Source organism: Perissodus microlepis, chromosome 16, assembly GCF_051167445.1.
Source record: "Perissodus microlepis isolate ML-2025 ecotype Zambia chromosome 16, ASM5116744v1, whole genome shotgun sequence".
Taxonomy (NCBI): Eukaryota; Metazoa; Chordata; class Actinopteri; order Cichliformes; family Cichlidae; genus Perissodus; species Perissodus microlepis.
The window spans coordinates 32,069,118-32,084,439 of NC_140476.1; the positions used below are offsets into that span (position 1 = coordinate 32,069,118).

The window sequence follows — 15,322 nt, forward strand, 5'->3', positions numbered from 1 at the left end:
AATGTGTACAGTTTGTCTCTACAGGTACTTGTCGCCAAATGTGGAGACATGTGGATAGTCCGGTGAGAAGTCACTGTGGGGGATTCAGTTTCCTGTTTTCAGAGCCTCTTCTTTCTGAAATGTACAGAGACGCTTATTAATACATATAAAATGCACTCGATATGTTTTAAAACATGCAGTTTTATATTTACTCCAGGCTGCAGTGCTCAATTTGAAATCCTCGTGGCTTTGCACAAATGTTAACCATGTTCCTAAACACCAAGGATCACAAACCTTAATGGCTGTTGCTCTGAGGTCTGTTCTCGTGAAGACATTTGAGCGTCTGGTACTATATCATCTCAGATCTATCACTGACCCTCATGTGGACCTCCTTTTCACTTACAGAGCCAGCAGATCAGTAGGTGATGCTGTTAACATGGGACTGCACTGGAACCTATGCAAGTGACATTTCTTAGTACTGCTTTGAATACAATTATCCCGCCTCTGCTGCAGGACAAGCTCCCCAGCTGATTGTTCCTGCTCCCACCTGCACTTCCTGTCTGACAGCAGACAGCATATGAGACTGGGCAGGCACGTCTCAGACTTTCAGTGCATCAGGGCTGTGTACTTTCTCCTCTGCTATTCTCCCTGTACACAGGGTTCGTACGGGTGCTTGAAATCCTTGAAAATGCTTGAATTTTAATGTTGTCTTTTCAAGGTTTGAAAAGTGCTTGAAAGTGTAGCTGTATTTCATTCACCACAAATAACTATCTGATTGAATAGTTTTCTTATCAGATAGAGAAATAAAATGAGTCGCAAAATGTAAAAGCAAATTTTCCCCGCCTGGCTGCCTTGCGTCTGTTTCAACGTGTGACCCCGCCCCTCCCTCGGACAGTCGGGGATGAGTGCGCTAACATACCTGTAGGTCGCTGTTTTAATGAGTGTTTGATGGAAAACAACAATGGCGGAGTTTGCGCTCTCCAGTCGCATGATAGGTGAGTCCTAGTAAATAATTTTCCAGTACGTGTACTGGAAACATGCTATTTTTTAAAATTATGATTATTATTTTGCTAACTATCAAACTCGCTGGAGAAATGATTGAAATGCACTGAGTGTGATGCAGTATGGCAGCGCTATTATGGAATATGCTGTGAACTTAGCTAACATTACTTAGCAGTGATATGAGTTAATTTACTCAAGTGAAAGCTTTAAACATTAGCCTGATACATAACTAGCTAACTTAAGGCTTTCTGGTTAACACTCTGGGGTCTAGGACCCAGAGTCTCCATTTCAACTTGGGTTGAACGTGCGGACTTCAAACTATGTAACAGTTTTTAAATTGTGTTGATAGGCCACGTAAAACCGACGTTTTTTTTCTGAATACAACAGTGGCGTTTACTTCGGGAAGAAACGGTAAAAACGGCGTTTTCTAAGGAGAGCACTAGCAAACACGCTTTGCTGGTGAGTGAAAAAAGAAGAAGAAAAAAACACTCCTTCCCTATTGGTGGAAAAATGTACCATGTCGACCAATCAAAAAATGATATGGCAACATGTGGCATCTGGTTGTTTGGGAAGAGGGGGAAGTTTTAGGAGTGACCGGCGAGAGAGAGAGTTTTGATACGTGAGAGATTTGTGACGTTTGCCGTGTTTGGAGTCTCAAGTTAGTGTGTTGTCTTGTGTAGTTAGTGTGTAGTGTAGTCGTTGTTTTGTTTTGTGTGTCAGTTCTACTAGTGATCGTCACAGTTGCTGCAAAAAAGGCAGATTGCAGTGTAAACGCTGAGTGACACACCTGCTGTCAGACCTGCAGGTTTATCCCTGTGCTGTTCTCATGTGTTATAGTGACACAAACTATTTTTTGGAGTTGCATAAGTAATTTGTGTGCCTTCTTTGATGCAGAACAGCTGATTGTTCTGTAAATAGTTTTAAATGGTTATATAAAAAAACGTCTGAGCCTTGGCTGCATTTTTAGGTAAATAGTACCATATAACTTTGTTGTTTGCAAAACTTGTGCATATTTTTTAAAAATGTACAATTTCTATTTGCATTTCAAGTTATGAAAATGATCCGTTAAACATGCTTGTGGTTTTTACAGTCAAAAATATCACTTTCTACTTGTATTTTAAATTTTGTCTGAATTTAGATAAATTGTGCTGACACAGTTTGTCAAAATGATTGGCAACAGATTGGCAAGATAAACAGTTTTTAAAGGTGAAATATAGAGGCCAAATCAAAAGTAGTCATAAACGGCCAATTATACCCTGGACACCAGAGGGTTAGAGGCTAAAAGCAAAGTTGTCATCAAGTACTGTTTATATTTGTGTGTATTGCTGCAGCTTTTTTTGAGTATTAACTTGGTGCCTTTGGGTGAAATAATGGTAATATGAGTGATCCATATGGTCACAAAGAATAGCCACTTGTTTCTGTGCTACCAAAGTTCCCCGGCTTTCATTCAAAATGTGTTTATCGTCATCTGCACATTAAACTACTTAAACATTATAAATGTCTTCAAGCTCACACTGAGGCCTGTGGGGCACAATCACCCACTGAGACAGTACACACATTTATGTGTATTTGTACATGAATATTTCATATTTTAAGGCAGATGAACAAAATACATTGGAATTGTACATAATAATATCACAGATGATAAATTAAATAGATTTTAAGTAGATGCTTGTGCATTCTTAAAGTCTTATATGTTGAATTGAACTATGTGATCTGTTCAAAGCCTCCCAGTCAGTGCTGTTCTCCATGCCTGACTGTACATGATGTTATTAGCACAAACACTTTAAAGGTGACGTTTAGGACTTCAGCAATAATACAGACAGCAATGTAGTTAGCAGTAAAGCAGTTTTTTGGGAATTAACTTAAAAAACAAACAAACAAACATCTGTCTCCTATTTTTTTGTCGCGCAGGAAAGAAGCATCAATATCTGATGAGAAGACTTATTTATTTCTTTTTTTTGGGGGGGGGGGGTCAACATGAGATGAATATCTCTAACAAGTTGATTTGTTCACATTTTCACATCTTAATTTTTAAGTGAAATGTGCATTTTGAGTTTATGCACAATGTATATAAGGCGACCGTTTCCTTAAACAAAGGTGTTTAAGTTCACCTAGGATGATTTGTCTTAATTTTCACATGGTCTTACTGAGGTGATGTGAATTGAAACATGCATTCTTTTTTTTTTGGGCGGGGAGGGGGGGGTGTGCTGGAAAAGTTTGAAAAGGGACCTTGAAAGTGCTTAAAAAGTGCTTGAATTTGACCCTGAAAAAGGCGTATGAACCCTGTGTACACCCAACACTGAGCCTCCAATCACCAGTCCAACAAACCTGAAGTTTGCTGATGAGACCGCCATCATTGGGCTCATCTCAGGTGGAGATGAGGAGCTCAGTGCTGCCAAAACAATGGAGCTCATGGTGGACCTCGGGTTGAAACTAGCCCCTCAGATCCCATCTTCCTGCATGCCTGCCCAGTGGAGACAGTGAAGTCCTTCCACTTTCACTTTAATTGGCTGTAATCTGCCTTCCCTACAAGACCTATTTAGGGATTTATCTACCTTTAAAAGCAGGGTCAGACCATCCGCAGCTCTTATTGCGCTGCCTTGACGATGTCAAACAGTGGTTGTCATTAAATTTTTTAAAGCTAAATGAAAATAAAACTGAGGTTGTCATTTTTGGAAATTTAATCATATCGACAGCACTCTGGGCCCCCTTTCCTTCTATTGTAAAACACATGTAAAAAACCTCGGTGTCTATATTGATGGTTCTTTTAAATTGAATAAGCAGGTGAGTGCAGTAGTTCAGTCCTGCTTCTTTCAGTTAACGCAGCTAGCCAAGGTAAAGCCATCCCTCCCAGCTAACGTCTTTGAGCGTGTTATTCACCTTTTCCTTACTTGCAGATTAGACTACTGCAATTCATTGCATTATGGTCTAGATCAGGCCACCATCCATCGTCTTCAGATGGTTCAAAATGCAGCTGCTCGCCTGCTAACTGGTACCAAACGGAGAGAGCATATAACCCCAGTTTTAGCTTCTTTACACTGGCTTCTTGTCTCCTACAGGATCCAATTTAAACTTTTACTTTTTGTTTTTAAGTCACTTAACGCCCGAGCCCCTCCTTACCTGTCTGAGCTCCTCTCTGCTTATGCTCCTGGAAAAACCACGAGGTCTAGCTCAGAATTAATGCTGTCCATCCCACAGACTTATCTCAAATCTCGTGGTGATAGATCCTTCTCTGTGGCAGGTCCCAGACTTTGGAATAGTCTCCCCCTAAATATTAGATCTGCACAAATACTTGAGCAATTTAAATCATTACTAAAGACACATTTTTATGCCCTGGTTTTAACACACTATGACCCAAGCATTTTGATCTTATTTGAAATAGTTTTAGTTATTGTTTTAGTTCTTTTATTGTCCTATTATTGTTTTATATTGTTATTATTGTATTACATTGCTGCTTTTTAATGCTACTTTTATATTGTTAAGCACTTTGTGCAGCATCGGCTTTTTGAAATGTGCTATATAAATAAATTTGACCTTGACCTGCACACCTCCAGGACACTGAGACGGCCGAAGAAGATTGCTGCCGACTGAATTCAGTAAAGGCACTTTGCATATCATGCCGTACCTTATATATACCTTGCATATAGAGCTGGGCGATAGAACGATAACGATATGTATTGCGAAATAACTTTTCTCGATAGAAAAATTAAACTATTGCGATAGACCTCATCTCTCTCTTGCTCTCTTAAAAAAAAGAAAAGAAAAGAAGAACAGCCAATCCAAATTAAGTAGCGCAGAGCCGAACCAATCACAGCCGCAGCGTCACGTCACGTCACGTGACTTGTTACGTACAGCACAAGTGCCAAGCCGCACATGTGTAGTTGTTTGGGAAGCAGCCGGCCGCCGTACCGCCCCGGTAATGGAGGAAACGAGTGTAACGACTAGAGAAAAATCAACCGAGAGCGTGGGTGACCAGGTTATCGAAGAGAAAACAGATGATGGTTCCAATGCCGGAGAGATTGTCGAACGGAAGAGCCATAGAAGTTCCGTAGTTCGAAGGTATTTCGTAGTGATGTTTTATCTGGAGTTCTGCTCGACATGATAGACTGGTACTCCGTCTAGTAGTGATGTGTCGGTCGCGAACGAAATGGCTCTTAGAGCCGGAACTTTGACATGAACGACGCGAGCCGGCTCCTTATCGCGAGCCGTGGGGTTTTGTTTTTTTTCCTTTCTCTCACCCTCTCTCTCTCACTTTTTTCCGCTTCACTCTGCATGCGAGCCTTGTGCTTTACGCTGGGAAGAGGGGGGAGGGGCGGTAGTTACACTCGCAGTAGCACAGGAACAGAGCGGGAGGGAGAGAGAGAACCAGGGACAACAACGACACATTAGAAAGGTATAGTAATCATCCACAACTATTTTCAGTTGCAGATGATAAAGGATTCAGAAAGTTCACAAATCTATACAACAAGGAGAGATTGAAAATTTCCTTTTAGTTCTCAGTTTATTTGATATTGATAAAAGTTTATCAATTTTGTCTGTTCTTCTGTAAAACAAACTAAGATTTATTTTTAGAATTAATATTTTGTTTCTAAGTGGAATTGACAATTTAGTAGTCTGTTTTGTTTGTTCTATTTTGAAACTTCAACGCTTTAGCTGCTGCCTTTTGTGTAGTTTGCAATATTTGCCTTTATTTATCTGAAAAAGTCTCATGTTCCTTAAGTACATCTACCCTGTTGAACTTATTATGGGAAATAAATATTAAAATCAAGACAAGCTGCTGATTATTTCACATTTTACTTGTGAGCAACGGCACATTTAAATCTTACAAATATAGTTATTTGGCTTATATCGTAATATATATCGTTATCGCCTGAAATGAAAAAAACATATTGTGATATGAAAAAATCTTATATCGCCCAGCTCTACTTGCATACATATTTCTTCATTTCTAATTTGTGATCTATATCTGTAGGTAGTTAGTATATATTCTCTTTGTGTGTATTTCTTTTTCATATTTGTAATATTTACATAGAAATGTACCATATATTCTATCTCTGTACCACAGTTTGTTGTGGTACAGAGACAACGACAAATTCCTTGTTTGTGTTCAAACTTCGCAATGACATTGATTCAGTTTCTAAATATAGCGTTGTGGTGGAAGGCACGACGGGACCACAGATCCATGTTTTGAGCCATCTTTATTTAACATTTGCATCACACCACCACAACCCCCCACCAACCCCTGAGTCCCCGTGTTTTAACACGACGGGCGTGATTGCGGATGCCGTGCAGGTGCGTCCGCACGGCACCGCAGACCACGCCCCACCACAAGCGTCTTAAACATTAACATGAGAAGTAATTGCATCTTTGTATATGCATGTTACAAACTTTGAATAAGTTATGTGGATGATGACATCTGATGCATACATTTTTGCATTTTCATTGCATAATAAAACACTTTGTGTATCTGTTCACAAGCTAATCAAAAAGCACGGACTAAACCCGCTAAAGACATTTAAACCAGTTACGCGTAGATGAGCCTCAAAAGAATGCTGCATGTGCATTAATAGTAATATTACATTCATAATCAGTCTGAATCCATTTTTAGACATTGTCTGCTGGATGTGACAGACAGGATTAGTACTTGACTCAAGTCAAGATTTGCTACATCGGGACCTTAAATATGGACACTGACCTCCATCTGTTTGTGGATCCAGCTGAGAGCGAGTGTGATGCGGGTGTAAACGCCCGGCTTGTTTATGTGAGCACAGCCAATGCCCCAACTGGTTGCTCCCACTAGCTTCCACACAGACGAGTCCTCACAGGCAAGCGGACCGCCGCTGTCCCCCTGGAAACACCAGATAGGTGAAAACATACATACGCCCCTTTTCCATTAGTACCTAATCATGTCGACTTGCCACGGATTGTGTCATGTATTTAATATATAGTCTTAGTGCTTATTGTCTGATTATATTGTTTTATGTATGCCAGACCCCGACGAGAACTATGTTAAGGGTGACAGGTTGCCCTGGCAACAGACCTTAGAGAGGGGAAGTGCAAAGCTGCACCGGAAATTTGACACAAAGAAAAGAGGAACTTGTACCGTATAATGTTTGTATCGAAACTGGGTGTGACGTGCTGCAAAATATAGCAAGACGGGGTGCTGATGCCTCAGACTTGGGCTGGCGTGTTTGTGTGTCTGCTCAGTCTCCATTTTCCGGAAAATGTAAAATTAAAGATCATTTTTTGAGTTAGACCACTTTGAGCCGTGTCTTTCTTTGCCGTTAAAGAATACAAAGAATGGAATTTAATAATAGACACTACTCGACTCGGATCGACTGGTTTGCCATTACAACCCTTGTACCTTGTTTGCGCGCTTGTGGTCATAGCAACACGTACAGTAGTTTAAATCTGTGCTCTCTGTCATTCTCCCTTTCAGACTCTCATCTGTGCAATCCACCTCCTCCCCATAAAACTAATATATCTCATTTTAGTGCAAAAGGAAACTAGCTCTACCTGACAGGAGTCAATTCCACCATCCAAGTATCCTGCACAGATCATCCAGGAGGAGATTAAGCCCTTGTAAACCTCTGGTTTGTTGCAGTTCTGGTTGGAGATAAGTGGTACCACAGCTGAGCGCAGAACAACACTAGTGTCTCCTGTTAAAAAGAAGAATTTCAACCATATAAATGTGGCCCCATCCCCACAAAAACACCCTAAACAACACCTAACTAAACAGAATACAAAATAAGCTTTAGATGTCTACACTCACCATCTTCCTCTGTTGCACCCCAACCAGAGATCCAGCACAAGGTGCCCTCCTTAAACTCCTCTCCATGGCTGGGCAGGCAGATGGGCTGCACAGAGCCTGCAGGGAAAAGTGTTACTGATACATGTCAGACTTATTCATACAATCTGATCTATGGGACTCCAAGGTCAGGAAGAAAATATCCTAGGAGAGAGAAAGTAAAGCAGAAGGGAGGGAAGAGAGTGAAAGATCCCTAAACAGGACTGAAAGGAAGATTATCTGATAGCTGTCACGTATTTTAAGTTTGCCAGACACGGAACGATCTTTGATGCAGTGCACTATGCAGTTTATAGGTCTAAAAGTACAATACGGGAAAAAAATAAGGCCGTCAATAATTTAGATTTACCAGTGAACAGAGAACGTACACCAACTCATGGGGCAACTGGTGTTCAGTGTGCAATCACTGTTGGGAACCCATTTGAAGTGGGATGTGTTCTGATATGTGCTTTTATATGTTGTAAAATCTATACTAATAAGGATGCATTTACTGTTGTATGTAGTGAAATGTATTTGCATAGCCATGCTCATTGTTCGCTTACAGTATGTGCTGAAGACATTCTAACAAAGATGCACTTACAGGAATATGAAGTAAAGTAAACTACAAAGAATGTGAATAACAAAAGTAGTAAATCTGCCTGGTCTGGGGATTGAACTGCATCCTGTGAGTCTGCCAATGAAGACACCTGGAACACTCTAGCTTTGGCTATAAATAATGAGTGTTAGGCAGTGTTGTCAAGGAAAAAAGTTGTAGCGAATGAGATGTTGAAGGATACTAATACCATTAACTTCAAGTGGCTTGGCCAGTTTCATCAGTGCGATGTCATAGTCGAGTCCTTTTTGTCGGTAACGATTATGGTATACGATTTTCTCAACAGCCAAAGCCTGGGCCCCGTGAAGCGGCTGCTCTGTCAGTCCCACATAGACTGCCCACATGGAGGAGTTTACAAACCTGAGCACAAACAGCAAGAAAAGATCCGGGGGGCGGGGGGGACAAAACGAAAAAAAGACATGAGCACACAACAAATAGGGTAGGCTCAGTCTCAGTCTGTCCCAGTCGTTCCATCAGCCTCAGTGTGATCTTATAAGTGCTGCAAAGTGTGAACAGTAACAGATGATAACTGAGAAAAGTTTACGTCAATCTAAAATGTTCCTGATGTTGGCATTTAATAAATAAACATACTGAACGTGACCTCAACCGTTGTTGGCCAGCAGCGTGGTACATTGACTTGTTCTTATAGAACTTTTCTGCTCTACCTGTACACTCAAAGCATTTTAGACAACATCAGTCATACTCTGATGTAGGGCTGCACGATTAATCGTTAGAAAATCGCGATCTCGATTCATACTTATGTGCGATCGCATTTCCAAATGACAACGATTTAAAAAAATAATAATAATCTGCATGAAAACAAGCGCTCACGCTTCCTGCTCAACAAATGACAAGGGCGGAGCCTTATACCACGTGATACAGAAGCCATCTGGCAGGGAAAAAACAACGGAGAGCACGTGAAACTGCCCGAGGGGAGAAAACACAATGAGCGCAGAGGAAACGTTTCCTGATGGCGGTGAGAATGACAACCCCCACTGAAAAATTACTTCCAATGATCAACATCCTAGACAAACGCTACACAGTGCCGTCCCGCAACTATTTTAAAAATGTTGCACTACCTGCTCTATACACGCAGTGTTGAGCAACGGTGGAGACGGAATTTCAAGCAGTACAACATTTTGCGGCAACGACAAAATGTGAGACATTTATTGTTTTTATGTTTATTTATTGTTTTTATGTTCAGTCTCAACTGTTACAAAGTTGACGTGCAGTAAATAAGTGCAAGAAATATTTATATTGGAAAAGAAAATCGTGAGAGAATCGTGATCTCAATTCTAAGCAAAAAAATCGTGATTCTCATTTTATGCAAAATCGTGCAGCCCTACTCTGATGGCTTCATCAGAGAGCAACTTTGGAAATGATCAGTAGCTTGCCCACAAGTTTTTGGCAAGCAGGCTGGAACAGTCACCAAACTAGCAACCCTCTGATTAGCAGATGAGCTGCTCTACTTCCTGAGCTACAGCCACTCAGAGTGGAAATTATGTTACTGAAAACAGAGTAGAAGGAGAGGAGGAAAACATGTTTGAGATAGAGAAAGAAAAGGAAACATTGGAGAAAGGAGGAAAGAATCAGGGCCATGACTGGTAAATAGAGTGAGCTGGCTGATATGGGAGGCAGAGCCTTCAGTTTTCAGGCCCCTCTTCTGTGGGACCAGCTTCCAGTTTGGATTCGGGAGACAGACACTATGTCTACTTTTAAGATTAGGCTTCAAACTTTCCTTTTTGCTAAACCATATAGTTAGGGCTGGACCAGGTGACCCTGAATCCTCTGGAAAAGGAAGAAGAGTTTTTCCTTTCCAGTCACCTTTCTCACTCACTATGTGTTAACAGACCTCTCTGCATTGAATTATACTTGTTATTAATCTCTGTCTCTCTTCCACAGCATGTCTTTATCCTGTCTTCCTTCTCTCACCCCAACCAGTCACAGCAGATGGCCCCGCCCCTCCCTGAGCCTGGTTCTGCCGGAGGTTTCTTCCTGTTAAAAGGGAGTTTTTCCTTCCCACTGTCGCCAAAGTGCTTGTTCATATGATTGTTGGGTTTTTCTCTGTATGCATTATTGTACGATCTACTGTACAATATATGGCGCTTTGAGGTGACTGTTGTGATTTGGTGCTGTATAAATCAAATTTAATTGAAATTGAATACTGTTGTTTTGGAATGCCAGGAGACATCTTTTTCCAATGTCTACTGAACATCTAGTGTTGTTGTCTGTACGACCTCCATATATGGGCCAAAATGTGGTTGTTGTGGACGTCTTTTCACTGTCAAACTTCAACTCATTACAGACATGTTTTTATACTGCTTCGATAGGCTCTGTAGTCTCATGTTTCCAGAGGGTGGAGGGCATGTTTTATGTACCGAAACAGTTATGTGTGAAGGAATGCAGAGTGATTAGCGGACAACTCCAAGATGTCGCGTGCTCTGGATGCTAAAACAAAAGTGAGCAGCTGCACTGTGGATTTCGAGCTTCTCACAGGCGGTTTGCAAAATGTGTGCATGGACACAGACTATCAAGCAGATAGTCTGGTTCATACAAATACAAATCTTCTTGTACTTTCCATTGCAACTTCTCTCAATCCTGCTACCGATCACAACCACATTCACTTCTTCTTACAAAGCTCTTCACAATAAAACAGGATGCTTGTAAAATTGAACCATGATACAAATGCTCTTTTAAATGTATTAAACACAGTGTACTCCATGTTTTGTGCTCTATATTTCCCCCCTGGGCCAAATCATTAGGCATTACAACAATATTTCCTATCATCTCTATGCTGATGACATTCAGTTATACTGTTCTTTCAAAGTCTGAGTTTTAAATTGTCTTGTTTAAGTAATTGCCCGGCAGATATCAAGCAATGGTTAAACAACAACTTCCTTGCCAGGAAACTTTAGGTTTCACTTTAAAATGTTGGTTTTAACCTTAAGGGCCCTGCATGGTCAAGCTCCCCATTTTATATCTGATCTGCTGAAACCTCATCCCTCTTCCCGAGCTCTGAGGTCATCAGGTCAGAGGCTGCTGTGGATAGTAGTGATGTGCAGATCGATATTGAAATATTGATTCTTCCGATACCAGTAATTTATGTTCTAGAATCGATTCTCATATTAAAATATCGATATTTTAGTACTTTGGGGTAATTTTTGTAGTTTATCATTAACAGGAACACAGTGGAAAGAAACTATATCATTCGGATTGTCTACATTGGAAGGAACTACTTCCTCTTCCGCCTTTCATAGTCATGTGCAAAACACGGCTGTATAAATGTGTTGCAGCCGCTGGCATGCGCACTCACAACAATGGCTGAGCGTAAACGGAGTCATGTGTGGACGTATTTTACCTCCACAAACAGCCAAGACGCGGTTTGCGATACATGATACATGATACATTACAGCATTGTGTGGGCATTTCTGGTTTTGCACTCCTGTGGATAAAATCATATCTCTCAAACAGGAGCTTCTGTGTTAAGTTGGGCTCGTCATCGTCCTCTGTGGCCCCTCTGCCATGGGGTGTACCACAGGGATCTATTCTTGGGCCATTACTGTTTTCATTGTATCTCCTGCCACTGGGTGCGATCTTTCGTAAACATAAAGTTTCATTTCATCTATATGCTGATGATTGCCAGCTTTATTTTCCTTTCAGTCATTCTGATAGCTCCCAAATTAGACTCCTGCTTGATTGCCTTAGTGATGTTAAGTCATGGATGGCTCAAAACTTTTTAAATTTTAACGAACGTAAAACGGAAGTAATTCTGTTTGGCCCGAATCGTTCCTCTGATATCCCTGATGTTGACCTTGCTGCTCTGACCCCTCACCTGAAGAGCTCGATTACCAATCTTGGGTTAAAAATCGACTCTGCACTTACCTTTGATGGCCACGTGAATGGGGCGGTGAAATCGTCATTCTATCAACTCAGGCGTCTGTCGAAGGTTAAACCTTTTCTTTCAAGGCGTGACTTGGAGACTGTTATCCACACTTTTATAACCTCACGCTTGGATTATTGTAACTCCCTTTTAATAGGGGTTGGACCGGGCACTCGGACACGCCTGCAACTAGTACAGAATGCTGCGGCACGGTTTTTATCTGGTAAAAGGAAATTTGAGCACATTACTCTGGTTCTGGCCTCCCTGCACTGGCTTCCAATTGAATTTAGGATTCATTTTAAAGTGCTTTTATTGGTTTTTAAATCTTTAAATGGTCTGGCACCTGCGTATCTGTCTGATTTGCTGAAGCCCTATGTCCCCACTCGTTCGCTCCGGTCAGCTGAGCAGCTGTTGCTCTCAGTCCCCAAATCACGGCTGAAACTGAGAGGAGACCGAGCGTTCTCTATTGTGGCTCCTAAGCTTTGGAATAATCTTCCTCTTCACATTAGGCAATCGACATCAGTGATGGTTTTTAAATCCAGATTGAAAACGCATTTTTATTCACTGGCTTTTGATTCAGTGGTTGACTGACTTGTATTTTATTGTTTTCGCTATGTTTATTATTTTATCGTATTTATTATTCTTATGGTATCTATTATGTTTCTGTTGTTCAGCACTTTGGTCAGCCTTGTGTGTTTTTAAAGTGCTATATAAATAAACGATGATGATGATGATGATGTGGCAAGAAAGTGAGATGTTGTGGCAACAGCACTGACCTCGTCAAACACCTCAGAGTAAATCATATCACAGAATAGGATGAATTATGTTGAGGCAAAGTGAAGAGGAGGAGAGGGACAGGTGCTGCTAGGGTGAGACAGACGTCTCTCACGGAGTCCTTCAGTTCTGCAGGCAGGCGACGTGTTCAAATAGCCACAACTTCAGTTTTTTATTTCCATATCATAATTCTGCATTATTAAGCAATAAGAACAAGTAGTCTGATGTCCTGTAATCAATATGAAGCTATATTATTATATTATTATTACAGTTACATAATACAATTAGCACAGAACATGGAGTACAGTGTACCACCCTGAATTTTACTTGGTATCGGATCGGAAAGGAAATCAGTGGTATCGCACATCCCTAGTGGATAGAGTGATCTTTATCCAGAAGTGGAAATTATGCTTGTTCGTGAGGCTGTTAGTCGTGTTGTCCAGCATGAAACTTACTTACAGTGTGTCAGTAAAGGGTGACTTGCACTTCTTACCCGTGTGTAATGGCCCCATGGTGGGATCGTGGATTTGACACCTTGAGGTTTTGAAAGTGGGGATACATGATGAGCACAAGATTTCTGACAGCAGCTTGGCATCTCAGTTAGAAATGAAATGTAAAATGTTTTTGGAAGTATGGCTAATGTATAAGTTGACTTCTAAGGTACAACAAGGACGAGAGGATGAGGAGATGGTTTACTACGTACTACAAAAACACTATTTTTAATCTTTGATCTTCCAACTGGATCGTTCTGTTCTGGCTTTAGTGTCTCCATTTATTGAGTCATACTTTGGGAATCACCCTGTTGTGGTCCCCGAGGAAAGGGGAAGGTGTGACACACTACAGAATTATACAAGCAATATGTTTTGCCTGTATCAGTAGATCTAAGAAATAAACCTGTTATGAAATTCTAAATTAGAAAAAAAGAGTTAACTTAAGTGCAGCTTTAATTTATAATTACTGCATGAACTGACCAGGAATTACAGGCAGCTTTATGCTGATGTGCTACATTTCTCTGAGTGTGTTTGCTGTATATAAGAACCATTTGTAGATCAGTAGTAATTACTCTTGCACAGGTTTTATGCTTGGTTTAAATTTGTGCACTATTTATTTATTTTTGTATTTTTCTAATATATCTCTGATTCACTTTTTCACGTTAGTGTCGATAAATGTCAAGTCCGGTGAGTGCATGCCTGCGGTTGTCGAGTGTCCTGACAAGTTGCCTCTTTGTTATTTTCTCCAGCAATGAGCGGGGAAGACAAGAGCAGTGAGCACGGGGTGCGAGGGCACACAGGAGCGGAAGAGCACGGACTTGTGGGTGAAGACACGACACGAAAGTCAAGGGGAAAACACGGGGATTTATTCTGTGAACTATTTACACCACTGTAAATAAACACACTGCCTTCATCATTAACTCCTGCATCTTGGGTCCTCATTCCTCTCATCCCCACGGTCTGCCACCCAGACCGTGACAACCTGAAGTGGTTTGGACATGTGCAGAAGAGGGATAGTGGATACATTAGGCAAAGTTGGAGCTGCCAGGCATTAGGAGAAGAACACTATGGATACAACAAGGACTTAACAGACATAAGCATAATAGTGTTTTTATGCCCGCTCAACAAACAGGCCTTTGTTGTCAGTATTAAGAAGAATCAGATGTTGATGCTTGTAGAGAATGTAAAATATCTCATTGACTCACCCATACACACAATGTGCTGCAGTGATGACCCAGTATGGTGATATGATGGAGCCTCCACACAGGTGTTCATTCCTAAAATGGAGGCTAACTTGCCAGGGGAACTGGCCTTGTTTCGAGATGTTACCTCCAACAATACGTGTCCTGTACTGAGGCCTGACACCGCAATCTGAGGGCACAGAGAAACAAAGTGTCAAGCAGTTATAGTGTCACCACCAGAAGGTTAGTACTGTCCTATAGTGACAGTGTGTCGGCTGGGAACGAAATTTCTTTTAGAGCTTTTGTTTTTTTCTTTTTTTCCTTTCTATTTTTTTCTGTTCAAGTTGTGTGTGATTGGTCGACTACAGGACAACAAATAGTCATTGCTATGCACTGAGCAGGAAGGGGAAGGGCGGGGGAGGGGTTACAGACTCAGCACACACCAAAAAAAAAAAGGGGGGGGGGGCTGAAACAGAGTATAGCACTACAAAGACAACAAGCTGGAAAGGTGAGGAAATAAGTGATACACTTCAGTTGTTAAAATTGTTACATGGATGCTTTTTTTGAGTTTTACATATTTTAATTTATGTTATGTTGTTTGATCTTCTGTGTTGT

General features: G+C 41.0%; 1 protein-coding gene across 1 annotated transcript; it reads right to left on the bottom strand.

Annotated features, from left to right (window-relative positions):
* Positions 1–26: 26 nt before the first annotated feature.
* tmprss3a (transmembrane serine protease 3a) lies at positions 27–14,999 on the bottom strand. The gene is made up of 6 exons (XM_084908535.1): positions 14,732–14,999; positions 8,572–8,741; positions 7,757–7,852; positions 7,501–7,643; positions 6,680–6,832; positions 27–114 (listed from the first exon to the last, which is right to left on the bottom strand). The coding sequence occupies exons 2-6, from the start codon at positions 8,723–8,725 to the stop codon at positions 85–87; spliced, it is 576 nt and encodes a 191-aa protein (XP_084764661.1). The 5' UTR covers positions 8,726–8,741; positions 14,732–14,999; the 3' UTR covers positions 27–84.
* Positions 15,000–15,322: the final 323 nt, after the last annotated feature.

What these genes read in the sequence shown, in the direction of transcription:
- tmprss3a (XM_084908535.1), bottom strand. Translation starts at nt 8,725, where the DNA reads ATGTGGGCAGTCTATGTGGGACTGACAGAGCAGCCGCTTCACGGGGCC. An exon ending in GTGGAATTGACTCCTGTCAG is followed by an intron (nt 6,833 to 7,500) that starts GTAGAGCTAGTT and finishes TGGTGTTTCCAG; the next exon opens with GGGGACAGCGGCGGTCCGCT. An exon ending in GGATCCACAAACAGATGGAG is followed by an intron (nt 115 to 6,679) that starts GTCAGTGTCCAT and finishes TGTACATTTCAG; the next exon opens with AAAGAAGAGGCTCTGAAAAC.